Here is a 14,693-nt window from a genome sequence, read left to right as displayed (position 1 = left end):
GTTATGGGTACTAAGATAACTGATAATTTTTTTTTTATGATTAATATACATAAATACTTATAAAATACATATAAACATAGTGAGAGTATACATCACTGAAAAACAATCATGTTCATCACACAAAAATTTTCCAGTTGTAGGTATCGAACCTACGGCCTTGGACTCAAAAGCAAAAGTAATAAAAAAAAATCAAAAATTAAAAGAAGTACGAAGAAGAGAGTATACGTTAAATAAAAGATGAGTTTTATTATAAAGTTAATAATATACTCGTATATCATGCAATTGAGCTAACTTAAGATATCTGGACAAATAAAGAATGACGAAGGATAAAGTGATTATACCGAACTGAAGCTATTAAATGATGAAACTAAAAGTTGTACCTTTGCCTTCTTATCTACGTGCAGTAAATAGGATTAAAGACCCAGGAAAGTGGATTGGATGACTAGACTAATTTGTTTTTGCATGCACTGCATACGTATACACACATGACACACACACATACAGCTGGCGCTTTGTTTACCTGAATGGGTTCTTGATTAGATTATAATCTACTAGGTATTCACCTGCGTTAACTTTAGGCCGGAACGTAATGTAATATTGGCCAATCGAATACCTTACTATACGTAAACTCCTTGCATACGTCCAGACATTTCTTAATTTTTCATTATCTCTAGATAGAGATAATGAAAAATTAAGAAATTTCGCATAGATATGCGACCTAATAACATTCTTGATAATACATTGTCGCTTTTTTTAAGGATTACGAATAATAGCAGACTTCGATTTGTTTTTACATTACATTCGTTCCTAATATAGCTTATTTATATACAGACAGGAGACAGGTTTTCTTAGTTATTTATTAACTAATTATATTTATGTACACATTAGCTATGACACATTTGACTTAAGGCACTTAAAAATTGCAAACGAAGTGAGAATAAAAAAGTGCACGAAGCGGCCCTGTAGGGTTTTAAGACTTGCAACTTTCTGAAATCGAAACCGGTCAGTCAAGTTAAAAGCTAGCTAGTTAAAAGCTGCTAAAAGCACAAAGTGACATATTTTGTTTTAGTTTTCTTAAATTACTACCCACTGAGCTTATAAAAAATTCATGAGCACTTTGCGTCTGATGTCGTTGTACGAAATTCCTCGCGCATAAAGCAAGCATAAAGTTGAAGTAGGACCCAGCCAAGTCGTTATTTGCTTGAATCTTTTACGATTCCATTTTCACATAGGTGAACGTGTATTATGTAGGTTTATCTTTTGTAGAATATGTCAATTCTTTATTTAGTCGTATTACTATGTTCCTATAATATGCAATTTTAAGTTTTTTATAAATTTTCTGTATAAGTTTTTCTAGAAATAAAACTACAAAGGCGCAAGGTACGAGTATATTGAAAATTTTATATAGCAAAAGTTTTGCGCTTACAGAGTCACGGATAGCCCCTTTGATTTATTGAGTTTGTCCACCAATCCACACTGGGCCAGCTTAGTGGACTACGGTCTAAACCCTCCTCATTGTGGGAGGAGACTTGTGCCTTGTAGTGGGCCGTAAAAGGGTTGATGATGAGTAGGTACACAAGAGTTAAAAGTGGGCACATAGTTTAATTAGTAGTTCTTTAAAATCAGTTCTAAATTCTATGCATTCTTATTGCTTTCTAACGTAACGTTTTTTCTGCCGTTTCTGTTATGAAACGTTAGAATGGAACGCGCTTACGGCGTCTGTGTTTCTCACCAATACGAAGGCTTTTTTCTTTTGTTTTCACAACTATAATATTTTATGAAATACGAAAGACGCACATAATGCTAAAGAATTTTCTGCCACTTTTTAGTAGAAGTAGAGCTATTTTTTTGACAGCTCATTCGGGGAAGTCCTATTGCCATGCTTATTTCTGCCGACAAGCAACATTGCTGTGTTTTTTTCTAAAGGGCGTTTATCTCGGTGGAATTACAGGCACATGAATTCAAATTCAAATTCATTTATTTCAAGTAGGCCTACTTTATAAGCACTTTGAAACGTCAAGTATGTTTGTTTGTAGTGACTCTACCAACGGTTCGGAAAGCAGAATCTACCGAGAAGAGCCGGCAAGAAACTCAGTAGTTGCTCTTTTCCAACATCAACATTTACAATCATTTTTCTATCTTGCGGGAGATGAGAGCGAGGCTCGCTGCTTCCAATCTACCTTGCCATTAAGGAATTCATCAAATGTATAGTAACCTCGCTGTACTAGATGCGTTTTTACACATTTTTAAATGTATTCATTGGTAGGTCAAGAATTTCCTTAGGAATCATGTTGTAAAAATAAAATCATGTATACTCAACCCCACAAAGGAGTTCTGCACCTTTCGCAGACGATATGCAGATATCACTAATTTATATCCGTTTCTGGTAAGTCGATTGGCATGAGGCTTAACACCTACGCTTCAGGACACAGGATGGCAGATTTTAGGAAGTGCTCCTTGCATGTCTTACCAAGTGTCGCTTTGTATCAAGACGATGGTTTACTTATAACAAAAAGAACACCCGGCTAAGTTTGTTGCGGACTTCTTATTGCAGGGCGCGTTTGGAAAGCTCGTAGCTTTAATTTTAAGTTTACGAATGTCGTTATCGCCATGTACTTACACATTTTGTATATAATCAATGCACCATTTTTATTCTTCTTTTCCTTTCTGGCCTCTTTATGACATATAGGTATATATTATATTATATTTATTGTTTATAAATATTCTATTATATATATTTTCTTTTGTTTTCTTTTTTTATGAAGTATGTACATTTTTGTAATTTATGTTTATTATTCAAGTATTACTTTGTGTACACCCTAACCCTTATTCACAACTTCATATATTCAATTTTATTTCGTAGGTTGCCTGGTAGAGATCGCTTTTAAGCGATAAGGCCGCCCATTGTACCTTTTCTCCTTTTTTTGCTAATGCTTGTTTTTTTATTTGGTGTACAATAAAGTGTATTTTCATTTCATTTCATTTTCACCAAAAGTGCCATCTATGTGCCTATTTCAATATTTGACTTGACTTTGACCTTCAGGGTGGGCCATTTGCTCGGTCCTTCAATTATTACTATGAAAAAGTGAACCTTAAGAAATACCAGAAAAACGAGTGTTGGTGTAAAAGCTATTGAATAAATTATAATATAAATCAAATAGTAGTAAGCTTTTTATTTATTTTTAATTTTTTCCACTACACGTTAGCCCTTGACTGCAATCTTACCTGGTAGCGGGCTAACCTGTTAGGGAGTATGGTAGTCATACCCCTAGTCGATTTCTACGCAACATCTGGCGGAACACTAAATCGCTTGGCGGCACGTCTTTGTCGGTAGGGTAGTAACTAGCCACGGCCAATGCCTCCCACCCGACAAAAATGTATTTGTTTAATTTATTTTATTATTGTAAGTAGGTACACATACATTATTTATACACTTAACCCACTTAAAGCCAAGGTTATACAAAATTGATTAATATACACGTAACATTATTACTTAAAAAGAAAAAAATAGTATGCTTAACTTGAGTATCTTCTAAGCAAGAGAGAATAGGCAAAAAAGCACAAATAAATGTGACAGTTTATTAAGTATTTTATTAACGGCTATAAAGTTTCAAAGCGCAAAAAAACAGCCGTATTACCCCCAGCCGATCGCTTTTACGACCCCAAATGTTTGCTACAATATAAATCTAGTTACTGATGTTACACTGATTGATATAAAAGCATCGCTTTTGTTATAAAAGTTAACATTTTCATAAAATGTTCGACTAGAAATCTTGTCTACATCAAAACTGTAACAACACAAATTCTTTTCGGAAACCGGAAAAGGAAAGGCATATCATAAAAGAATGACTAAGAAACGTAAGTAGGTACTTCTACTTTTGCAGATTCAGGACATTTTTGAAACTCAGTTTTAGAAAATATAAAAAAAAATCGCCTGTTTCACGGCACGGCAGTGTGTCTCATCCAGCCCTCATGATTTATCTACTTCCAAAATGAAACTTATGACCGTTTTAATAAAACAAAGGTAGTTTAAAGTATGACTTGAAACTCGTTCAAAAAATTGTGTTGGAATTCGAAACGAACAATTCAGCAGCTGGGCGTTTCCTGCTAGAAGCGTGTGTCAATGTCACGTCCCTAGGCATCCGTAAAATCTTAGAGTGAAGACCGTGAATTAGTATGAGCCGTGTATCAAGGGACTCCTCCGTGATCCTCTTGTTCGAGGGACCGGCGATTTTTTTTAAATATTTCTGGGGAGGTGGCAAAGGGCATGACAATTTTCATGTCAATTGAGAAATAGTACGCGGAAATACTACTATACTATTCTAGGAAACGCTAGTTTAAAAGTACATAACTACTTATAACTGCACTTACATGCTGCAAATACAATTTATAAGGTGCCAAAATTAATTACGTAAGGACAGTAAAATAGTTATGGCGGCAAAATTATACGGTGACTTGATAATAATAATTACCTACGTACCTAACTACCTACTGCATTATAATGTAGTGCAGCTCTGCAGTTACCTAGTTACCCGAGTATTTTACAGTTGTGAATAACATACCATCGTGTTTGAAATACCTACGTACTAACCACATTCACAATTTCACAATGCGGTGGTGGGTCAACGTCAGCTATTTTGCAGTTATATTTTTGCTGCAAAAGCGCTTACACGATTTGTTGGTATTATAGCAACATCAGGATTCTGAACGAAAATGCAGTTATTAATGAGTCGCATTAGGTTACGTGTTTTAGTGCCAAACACGAGTAAATTAGTTTTCAAAATTGATAAGTTATCTTTTTGTTCTTGCATATTATGTTGTTTAGCAAAATTAAAATGGTTAGTATTGTGAACTATGCTGTTTATTTTTTAAAAGTAGATACTTATTTTTTTAATCATGTTTAAATTGTGTACATAATATGCAGGTAAGCAGGTAAGGTGTTCTTTGGTTACCTACCGATGTGTTAGATCCTCATGTTTTTTTGTATAAGTATTGCCAGTTTGAGTGCTGGGCATTAATATGTTATGTTTTACTACATGCTGAAAATTAACAGGACTAGTTACTAAAGTTTTAAAACTATTATCGATGAAATAAACAGATCCCCTTTTATAAGTTCAATCCGCTTTTCTAACCGTTGAGCTTACTGATCTTAGCAATTATTAGGTCAGTGATTGCGTTATTTATCCAATTTATTTCCGAAGTGTTTTGATTCTATGCAATATTCGCATACAATCTGAAGTGGTTATAATTAACTAATACATACTTACTTTTTATAAATATATTATTCTTTCATATAAAAAAAAAAAAATTAACGCAAGTTCTAGACGTCTTTTGTTGACGTCAAGTATCACTTTTAGTTGTCATTTGTCAAATTGTTATTTCAGCTGTTGTCTGTGTCAAAAAATATGTAAATGTAAACAAAACGCGGGTCAAGGCGGCTGGCATTTGCTTTCCTTTGTTTATTATTAAAGTTTTTAACAAAGACCATAATTTGAAAGAGTTATATAAAAGTAACTTAAATCATTGATTTTATAAGCAAAACCAAGAAGCTCATGAATTGAAAGTGAAGAACATGGGTTATTTAATAATTCTATTCAAAAATTATTTAAACAACATTAATGTAAGTTTTTGGACTTTTTATCAAACGATTTGTTTTAATATAAAACAGCACAGACAAAAATTTTGTAGAACATGAAATTATCTACAAAAAAAAATTGCCCTTTTACTTTTTTCCCTAAAACTAGACATTGATTGGGGAAAAAACGATCCTAAAATTGACTAATGTTTTTTATTTTGCTTGCAGACTGTGCTAGAATCAGGGAGTGTGGGGAACGCGTCGTCATCTGATGAGGAGCTGGAACAGTGGGAGCAGATCTTCATGATGAGGGATGAAAACGGGAATAGCTATAATGACAAGTAATAATGTTATCTCTTAAAAGCTTTAATAAGTTAATAAGTAAGTTCTGTGTAGTTATGGCAAATCAAAATACATTTGTCACCACCCCTCACCTACCTGCTGGTATTGTTCAAGGTAACCAAAGGAATATTATATAGGATATCGCAGAATTCTCTGTGATTATGGGCAAACCACAGAGGATGCTACCTGATCTGTCTCATATTCCATTAGTCCCATACTATGACACTCATGAGAAAGGGAAGGGTGGGACAACTGTATTCTGGTTTCCCAGTATACCCTATAGATACTTAATCGTTTTGTGTTTTAGAAGAAAGAAGCGGAGCATATGGTGTCGACCTTCATGCATACCAGTTTCGATCGTGATAGCTCTGATAGTGCTGGTAGTGCTGGTACCACTGTTGGATCAGCCCAACATCGTGCAGGTGCTGCCCGCTACTGCTCACATCAACTTGCATTGCTCAGACGAGTGTAGGTTGGTGCCTACCTTTATACTATTCCAGTATTGATAGTTGTTCTGGTGCAAGCCAACATGACACAGGCAGCAATTTTAGGAAGCACAATTGACTTCTGAAAATAACATTCTTTACTAAACAATCTAGCATCTAAATTTGAGCAAGAATGCTCAAATTAGATGCCAGAATTATAGATAGGGTATTTCGAAGTACATTTTTTACAATTAAATAAACATCAATGTTGTTGACGCTAACAAAAAAAATATTTTACTATCAAGAAAATCTTATATAAAAAAACCTTGTCCTTTACAGCATGTTTGTCCTAAACAATGTAAACTTGCACATAGTTGATAATATAATAACGACTTATAAGTCATTATTATATTATAAACTATGTGCTATCTAGTACATGTTTACGTCTATTTGTATTTCTTTTAGCCATCAATGAATTTGCACATTTTATCCTAAAAGCACAGTATACAGCATAGTATTATATCTTTTGAATTTATTCCTCAAGTAAAGGTTTCATCATTCACACTTTTTATAAATGTTCATCCCTAAAGTAATGGTCCCTGTTAAGTAAATGGGGTAAAGTAAACTAGATTTTTATATTTTCTATGAATCAGTGTCCCGTTGGCGGTGATATATGATGGAGATGATGGGACTATATTTTAATAATTTTATTCATAATTTTTCGCATTTCGCATTCGCATCCACTTTTACGGGAACAGAATCCCGTAAAAGTGGATGCGGTTAAGGGGGACGATTAATATCTTTCAATATTTAAATATTAATACACATACTGTTTTGTTTTAGGTTATCATTAGTGGAAAGTATACCAGAGGGGCACATGTATCCTCCCAACTCAACTCACAGACGAACCAAGAATGCTTGGTTAGATCTGATAGATGAAGCTCAATCTACAATAGAGATCGCCTCTTTCTATTGGACGCTTAGGTTTAATGAATTTTATCCATATAATTCTTCTATAGAGGTAAGTTTCATTAAAATAGATTTTATTACTTAAACTGTAATTACATTTTAGCTTTTATTATTAATTGTTATATATGCAATTGAAATACGGTGATGGCCTAGTGATTGGTCTTACTTTTATAAATAAATATAAATATACTACGACAGTACACATATTTCCATCGCGCCCCAAAGTAAGCGTAGCTTGTGTTATGGGTACTAATATGACTGATGAGTATTTTAATGAATAATATACATAAATATGTACTTGTAATATACAGATAAACACCCAGACACTGAAAAACCATTCATGTTCATCGAAAACATTTTTCTAGCTGTGGGTATCGAACCTACGGCCTTGGACTCAGAAAGCAGGGTCGGTGCCCACTGCGCCAATCGGCCGTCAGACGAAATATTGATCGCCGGCACGCACCTCTAACTTTTCACATTTATGTGTATTTTTAAATTAACAAATAAATAAATATACTACGACAATACACACATCGTCATATATCCCCAAAGTTAGCGTAGCTTTTGCTATGGGTACTAAGATGACTGATGATTCCTGGCACGCAGCTCTAAATTAAGCAATTAAGATATCACTTGCTTTAACGGTAGGTTAATTTAGTCACTCTATTGACAAAGACGTACCGCCAAGCGATGTCGCCTAGAAAACGATTAGGTATGGTAGGTATGGGTATGGGTACCAGTGGGGTGCACAGAGTTTTTGATCAGGGTCAGAAGGAAGGTGCCATAAAATGGAAAATCCTTCGCATTTATGAGTTATACAAAAATTTTAGGGTAGGCAGTGCTTCGTCCGGGAGGTTTACAACGGGTTCCCCGGGCGTCTAACAAAGCCAACAAGAGGGACATGCCGTGGTGGTTTTTAGTTTGGGTATAACCCTTTAGAGGGGGGAGTCCCACATAACGTCCGTCCTGCCCGAGGGTCGGAGGTAGCTTAATAAAGCTTTTCCACCACGCCAAAAAAAAAAAAAGGTAGGCAGTGCTTTTGCGCGTATATGGAGTGCACGCCACTGATGGGTGAATGGGGATACCCTTTAAAGTGTAAGCCCTCTACCATCTTATAAAAGCAGTCAAGGGCCAACTTAAATTAAGGTTTTAAAAACAGCTACTTGCTCTGCTGCTTCAGACTAAGGAATATTGTGCCTTTAACTGAATTATGAAATTTGTTTTTAGGGCGAGCAAGTCTTCCAGGCCTTACTTGCAGCCGGAACTAAGAGAAAGATAAATTTGAAAATTGCTCAAAACTGGCCCACTAAGGCTAACCCTAATATAGATACTGAATATTTAGTTAAGAAAAAAGCTGCCCAGGTAAGCGTGATTCGATTTATATATATTTTTTACAGAAATCTAAAACTGAGCTACATATATAATAATAATGATAATATCATTTATTTCAGGCTTTACCCATAAAAAATTTACATCAGTTCAACAAGTACATCAGTTAAAAAATTAAATTTTAAATGCAATTAAAATATATACAGGTCAAAAGTAAATAAAATAAAATCCAAATAAACCTAAATCAAAATTTAAATTTAAAGAAGAAGAAATATACTGAAAAATGGTAGCTATAAAAACTTCTAAACCCTGATTTAATTACAAAAATCTTTTATTCAGACAAATAGGTGTAGTTGGTGGCCACGGTAGAAATCGATAAAAATTGGATTTGATTAAAAGACGATAAGATTTCTTTAATTATACAAATTAAATTTCTTCGTAGTCGGATTAATGGTAATTATAAATTTTAATCCAGTGATTATTAAGCGAAGAAAGAAATTAAAATTACAAAAAAAAAATAATAAAGGAATAATAATAAAAACCAATAAAAATATCGTAAACGCACAAATTCAAATTTCATTTATTTCAAGTAGGCCTAATTTATAAGCACTTTTGAAACGTCAAGTCAGTCTGTTTGTAGTGACTACCACCAGTTCGGAAGGCAGATTTCACTGAGAAGAGGCGGCAAGAAACTCAGCATAATGCTCTTTTCCAACATCATTTATAGTGTAACAGTCTTTAGAATTTATCTGTTCTGTGAGCTTCTCAGCAGCCTTGTCGTTAAGGAATTCATCAATCGTGTATTAACCACGATTTTTAAATGTGTTTTAATATATTGTTTAAACTTAGATAAAGGTAGATCTAATATTACCTTCGGTATCATGTTATAAAAGCATATACCCATCCCCACAAAGGATTTCTGTACTTTTCTCAGACAATATGCAGATATCACTAATTTATGTCCGTTTCTAGTAAGTCGACTGCCTCCTTCATAATTATTTGTTCACATAGAATACGTCATAATGTGTAGCTTTTTCCAACCCAATTTTTTCCCGCGTTCTTCGTCGAACTTATGTTGGTTATTTGAACCAGCACCCGAGAACCCGATCAGCAGGTCCTCAAAAATTACAGGTATTGGGAAGAAGAATAAACGACCAAATCTTACAGCGGAGTAAACGAATTTAATTCTAATTTTGGTATTTAAACTTCTTGATCATAAACAATATAAAATTATAGAATTAGGCACTTGACACACTTTCTAGTAACAAACATAGTTTTTTTTTTTTTTTAATCTATTTTTTTTTTTAAGGGACTTTTATAGGTTACCTATCAGCCCCATCGTTACACACAATATGAATCCAAAATAAACATAAATCTTAAACTACAACAATTTGAGAGAATCACCAACGAATCTATAAAGTTTCATTGCCGAAGTGCTCAACGGTTCGCTAATAATAGAATTAAAAATGCCAATGTTCATAAAATTTATATTCAGTTCGTAGGTTAGTGTTTCTCTCAAGCTGTGATTCCGAACACACGCCATTAGTAAGTGTAAAACATCATCTACCTCACCACATAAATCACAATTGGGAGAATCAACTTTCCTCATTAGGTATTTGAACTTGCCTAAAGGCATGTGCCCAGATCTAAGTCTAAATGCTAGAATTAAATTTTTCCTACTAATATTACTATTCATAAACCAGGGTATATGAGGAGGCTCAGATTGAATGGTCCTGTACCATATACGTTTATCGAGCGATCTCTCATTAAAATATTCATTCCAATTTTCAAAACAAATACTCTTGTATTTGTGCATCCACTGGAATCCACTGAAACTTTAAAGAAATTCCTTTTTCTTGATAATCTTTGATTATTCTCAAAATAGAATATGCTACAGATACCCCATTACAACCCGTAGTGCATCAAACATAGTTAGTTCACACTATCAGCTTAATCGTGCTGCTGTCATTGGCTTTGACATAAATTCCCCCCTCTAAAACGCCTAGCGTTGAAGAATCAGTTGAGGAGAAAAAGGGCAAATGCGAGTTAACGCTCTTCGCACTACTCCTCTTGCGGTGTGGATATCAGCTACCCAGGGCACTCCATCAGAACCTGGGTGAAGTTCAGTGACCCTGCCCAGGCGCCTGTTGAGTTTTTCATAAATCACGTGGGAACCATTTTTTTTCAGGGATTAAAGTAGCCTATATGAACTCCGTCCTTTCAACTAATTCTATGCCAAAAATCACTCCACTGCCGTAAATCCTCATTCAGCCATTATTAAACGCAGTGCATTGTGTCCAGAGACAGTGAAAACGCCTGGCGCATTTCTCACTTTACAGTTTACATCCGCGGAATGTTGCTTGGTCAAATTTGTTTCCAATTTTCCCATTTTATGTTGAACGCTTAGAAAGTTAGAACATGAGGTAAAATGTTTACTTTCAACTGCTAAACGGTATGAAGTGGCTACCCGTTTGTTTGAGAAACCCATCTAAAGTGGAGTGGTTTTATCACGCTTCGATATTAGTCGTGTACACGGTTTCCGTACGTTCTTAATTCTGTGCTTTTTTCTGCACAGGTGCGTAGTCTGAACTTCTCAAAGCTGTTGGGCGGTGGCGTATTACACACGAAGTTCTGGGTGGTAGACCGCTCGCACTTCTACATCGGCAGCGCGAACATGGACTGGAGGTCGCTTACACAGGTAGCTAAGTTTCAAAGACGTTCAAAACGTTTAGTAGTTAGAGCTTTTTGCGACAGCTCGTCCGAGGAAAAATGAAAATGAAAAAGTTTATTGAACACCAACAGTACAACTTGTTTGGTGCATATATTAATTAGGTACGAGTAGGTATTGTTATTAGACGAGCGATAACATTACGCTGAGCTTCTGTGTGTGTGCGTATGTGCGTGCATTTGTACGAGTGAGTGCATATATGTCAAGTATGTGCGCGTGTATATGTGAGCAAGTGATTCTGTCAATTATTAACTCTAACCATTATTTCTAGGTATAGGTTTATAACTGCTATACCCATGCCTATACATGCCTACTTGAAAGAAACTTGGGTAAAATCCAATTTTATCACAAACCTTAATACCTTTATACTACTATTACTTTACGATTCAAAAGTGCTTATAAAGTAGACCTACTTGAAATAAATGAATTGGAATTTGAATTTGATTCCGGTTATAAAAGGCAGTTTTTAGTTGTATTTTGGCCGTGTGGCTATCAGAGAAAAGGACGTATATCTCGAAGGCTTTTGTAACTTTTATATAATTTTATTATTGGATAGAAGCAGGCGTAACTATGCGGAAATCCATAATATGTTAAGAAAATTAAGCTTAATTTGCTATACTCCGCGAACAGCAGGAGAATAAGTGTGGTGTAATTTATAATTTTTTCAATCCTTATACTCTACAGTACTAAATCTATGTAAAGTCAACATCTACGGCCGACTGGCGCAGTGGGCAGCGACCCTGCTTTCTGCGTCCTAGGCCGTGGGTTCGATTCAGCCATTTCAGTGTCTGGGTGTTTATCTGTATATTATAAGTATTTATGTGTATTATATTCATAAAAATATTGAACAGCTATCTTAGTACCCATAACACAAGCTACGCTTACTTTGGGGCTAGATGGCGATGTGTGTATTGGCGTAGTATATTTATTTATTTATCTCCTGAAGATTCTCCGGTTTCGGAGCGAAACGTGCGTAAGGGGACATTGCCGAAGATCTGTTTGGTGTGGAGTATAAGGATTGAAGGAATTATCAATTACACCATACAGATTCTCCTGCTGTTCGCGGAGTGTAGCAAATTAAGCATAATTTTCATAATAATTTTAGGGATGATTTTTTAATTTGGAATCCTAAGAATTGGAATTTGATTAATATAAAACTTATGCCGTGGGTATAATGGGATATCAGCATGGCGTACGACGTGACTAAGGAAATATAACAACACATGAATACTGCGATCTCCCAACAGATCTGCCCAGCGTGGTATATGCAAAAAAGACTGCTTTAGTCCAGCCGTGTACTGCTAAGGACTATAGATGTTGATATACAATAGATAACTTTCAAAACGACAAATTTCTTCCTCAGTTTATTATACATACATTAGCGGACCCCAGCGCCATCTGTCGGGCTGATTCGTGAATCTAAGCCATCCAGGGTGCCACCCAAACGCATACCAAAAATTCATTCAAATCGGTCCAGCCGTTTAGGAGGAGTTCAGTGATATACACTCGCACACAAGAAATATATTGTATATAAAGATATACTACGACAATATACACATAGCCACCTAGCCACAAAGTAAGCGTAGCTTGTGTTATGGGTACTAAGATAACTGATGAATATTTTTATGAATATTATACATAAATACAGATAAACACCCTGAAACTGAAAAACATTCATGCTCATCACACAAACGTTTTCCAGTTGTGGGAATCGAACCCACGGCCTTGGACTCAGAATGCGGAGTCGCCAGCCACTGCGCCAGTCGGCCGTCAAAAATTATCTGGCGATTGAAAATTAGAGCTCAAACAAATATTTATTGGTGCCGCTTGGGTTGTACACAAACACTGCACTACACTAAACTAAATCGTCGGATCTAAAAGTAGTGCTGCCCATTTTACCATATATCCCGTGGATTGGGATGTCACTATTATAAATTGTTAATTATGTAAGTTTAGAGATTTCTTTATAACATAATTGCACGAGTTTATAATGGGGTTCCTAATATATAAGTGTCTTTTTCAAGTGTTGTAACAGCGTAAGCAGTCGCGTGCATAGAGGGTATGCACATGGTATGCAGATGATATAAAATGAGTTATATTAATACAGTACGAGTTATAAAACTTAAGGGTAGGCTTTTTATAACTCTTACAATGCCTACCCGTAAGTTTTAAATTACTTTGTAAGATGTTATACTGCGTACAAGAGAATAGCATGCAAGGTTTGCTCGCTTGCAATCGAGTAGTCGTTTTGATCAAATTCTGTATCGTCAAAGTAAAATTGACTTGATGTTAGTTATTTTAGAGTCGAAAATCCGGTACTCCTGGTTATTTTACAAACGTTCTGTCAAAGCCCGAGCTAAAGCATCGTAGACCATCCATCATCCATTTTACTGCGTTGTTCAAGTATTACCATACTCCAAAACGACTTCTCATTTGCGCTAAATTGTCTTCGTGAGATAGACATTAAAAAATAGTTTTGTTTGCAGGTCAAGGAGTTGGGAATACTCGCCTACAATTGTTCGTGTCTCGCTACGGACTTAGGAAAAATATTCGATGTGAGTTTTTAAATCCGAAATTTAAAAATGTGGATCAGGTTCAATTGTGGGAATCGAACCCACAGTCTTGGACTTAGAATGCAGGGCCACTGCCCATAGCGCCATTCGGCCGTCAAAATATTAGTATAGACTATAAAGTAATCTTATCGTACATATAAATAAACTCATCATAAAATTATAGCATACTTATCTTATGCATGATTGCATATAAAAATTTAGGAACAGACAGGATTTGAACGACTCTCTGGCAATCGCGACCTGAGCGCTCTTTACTTTATTTTATTTGATACTAGCTGTTGCCCGCGACTTCGTCTGCGTTTGATTTTGTTTTTTGATGTGGCATTAAATTTAGTTTTAGTTCTAAAAAAAATTAAAAGTATTCAGTATCGCTAAGCCTTTAATCAGGGGTTTGCTGCTGTCTGCTGAGGAGTTCTGTTCTCTATCTCCAACCACAGTTTGGGCAAAATTAAACACATATTATAACCTCTATAGTAGGTACAATAATAATTATTTAAATCGGTTATAATTTGTCGGAGTTATGGTGTAAAATCGTTAAGCACTTTCATCCCCTCTCCCAAAGGAACCGAGCTTAATGTTGGGATAAAAAGTATTCTATATTACTTCTAACACTTTCAAGAACATGTGTACAAAGTTTCATGAGGATCGGTTTAAGTGGTTTTTGCGTGAAAGCGTAATAAACAAACTTACATTGACATTTATAATATTAGTAGGGATAGGGATAGGGATAGGGATTGTATATAAAAAATTCG

The 14,693-nt window shown here is 35.2% G+C and overlaps 1 protein-coding gene across 4 annotated transcripts in view; it reads left to right on the top strand.

Annotated features, from left to right (window-relative positions):
* Positions 1-14,693, top strand: part of LOC120629925 (5'-3' exonuclease PLD3-like) — a 65,956-nt gene that overhangs the window by 42,235 nt on the left and 9,028 nt on the right. The window contains exons 1-7 of one of the 4 annotated variants that reach the window (XM_039899011.1): positions 4,736-4,838; positions 5,804-5,916; positions 6,225-6,389; positions 7,186-7,363; positions 8,539-8,673; positions 11,216-11,338; positions 13,855-13,923. In XM_039899011.1, coding sequence (XP_039754945.1) covers positions 4,815-4,838; positions 5,804-5,916; positions 6,225-6,389; positions 7,186-7,363; positions 8,539-8,673; positions 11,216-11,338; positions 13,855-13,923 — 807 coding nt within the window. In that variant the 5' untranslated portion in view covers positions 4,736-4,814. Of the gene's footprint in view, positions 1-4,735; positions 4,839-5,144; positions 5,164-5,429; positions 5,621-5,803; positions 5,917-6,224; positions 6,390-7,185; positions 7,364-8,538; positions 8,674-11,215; positions 11,339-13,854; positions 13,924-14,693 lie in introns of those variants that run through there. The other 3 variants (XM_039899012.1, XM_039899010.1, XM_039899009.1) reach the window with 3 other exon arrangements.

Source organism: Pararge aegeria, chromosome 15 (genome assembly GCF_905163445.1).
Source record: "Pararge aegeria chromosome 15, ilParAegt1.1, whole genome shotgun sequence".
Lineage (NCBI taxonomy): Eukaryota > Metazoa > Arthropoda > Insecta > Lepidoptera > Nymphalidae > Pararge > Pararge aegeria.
This window is presented reverse-complemented; position numbering and strand designations above follow the sequence as displayed.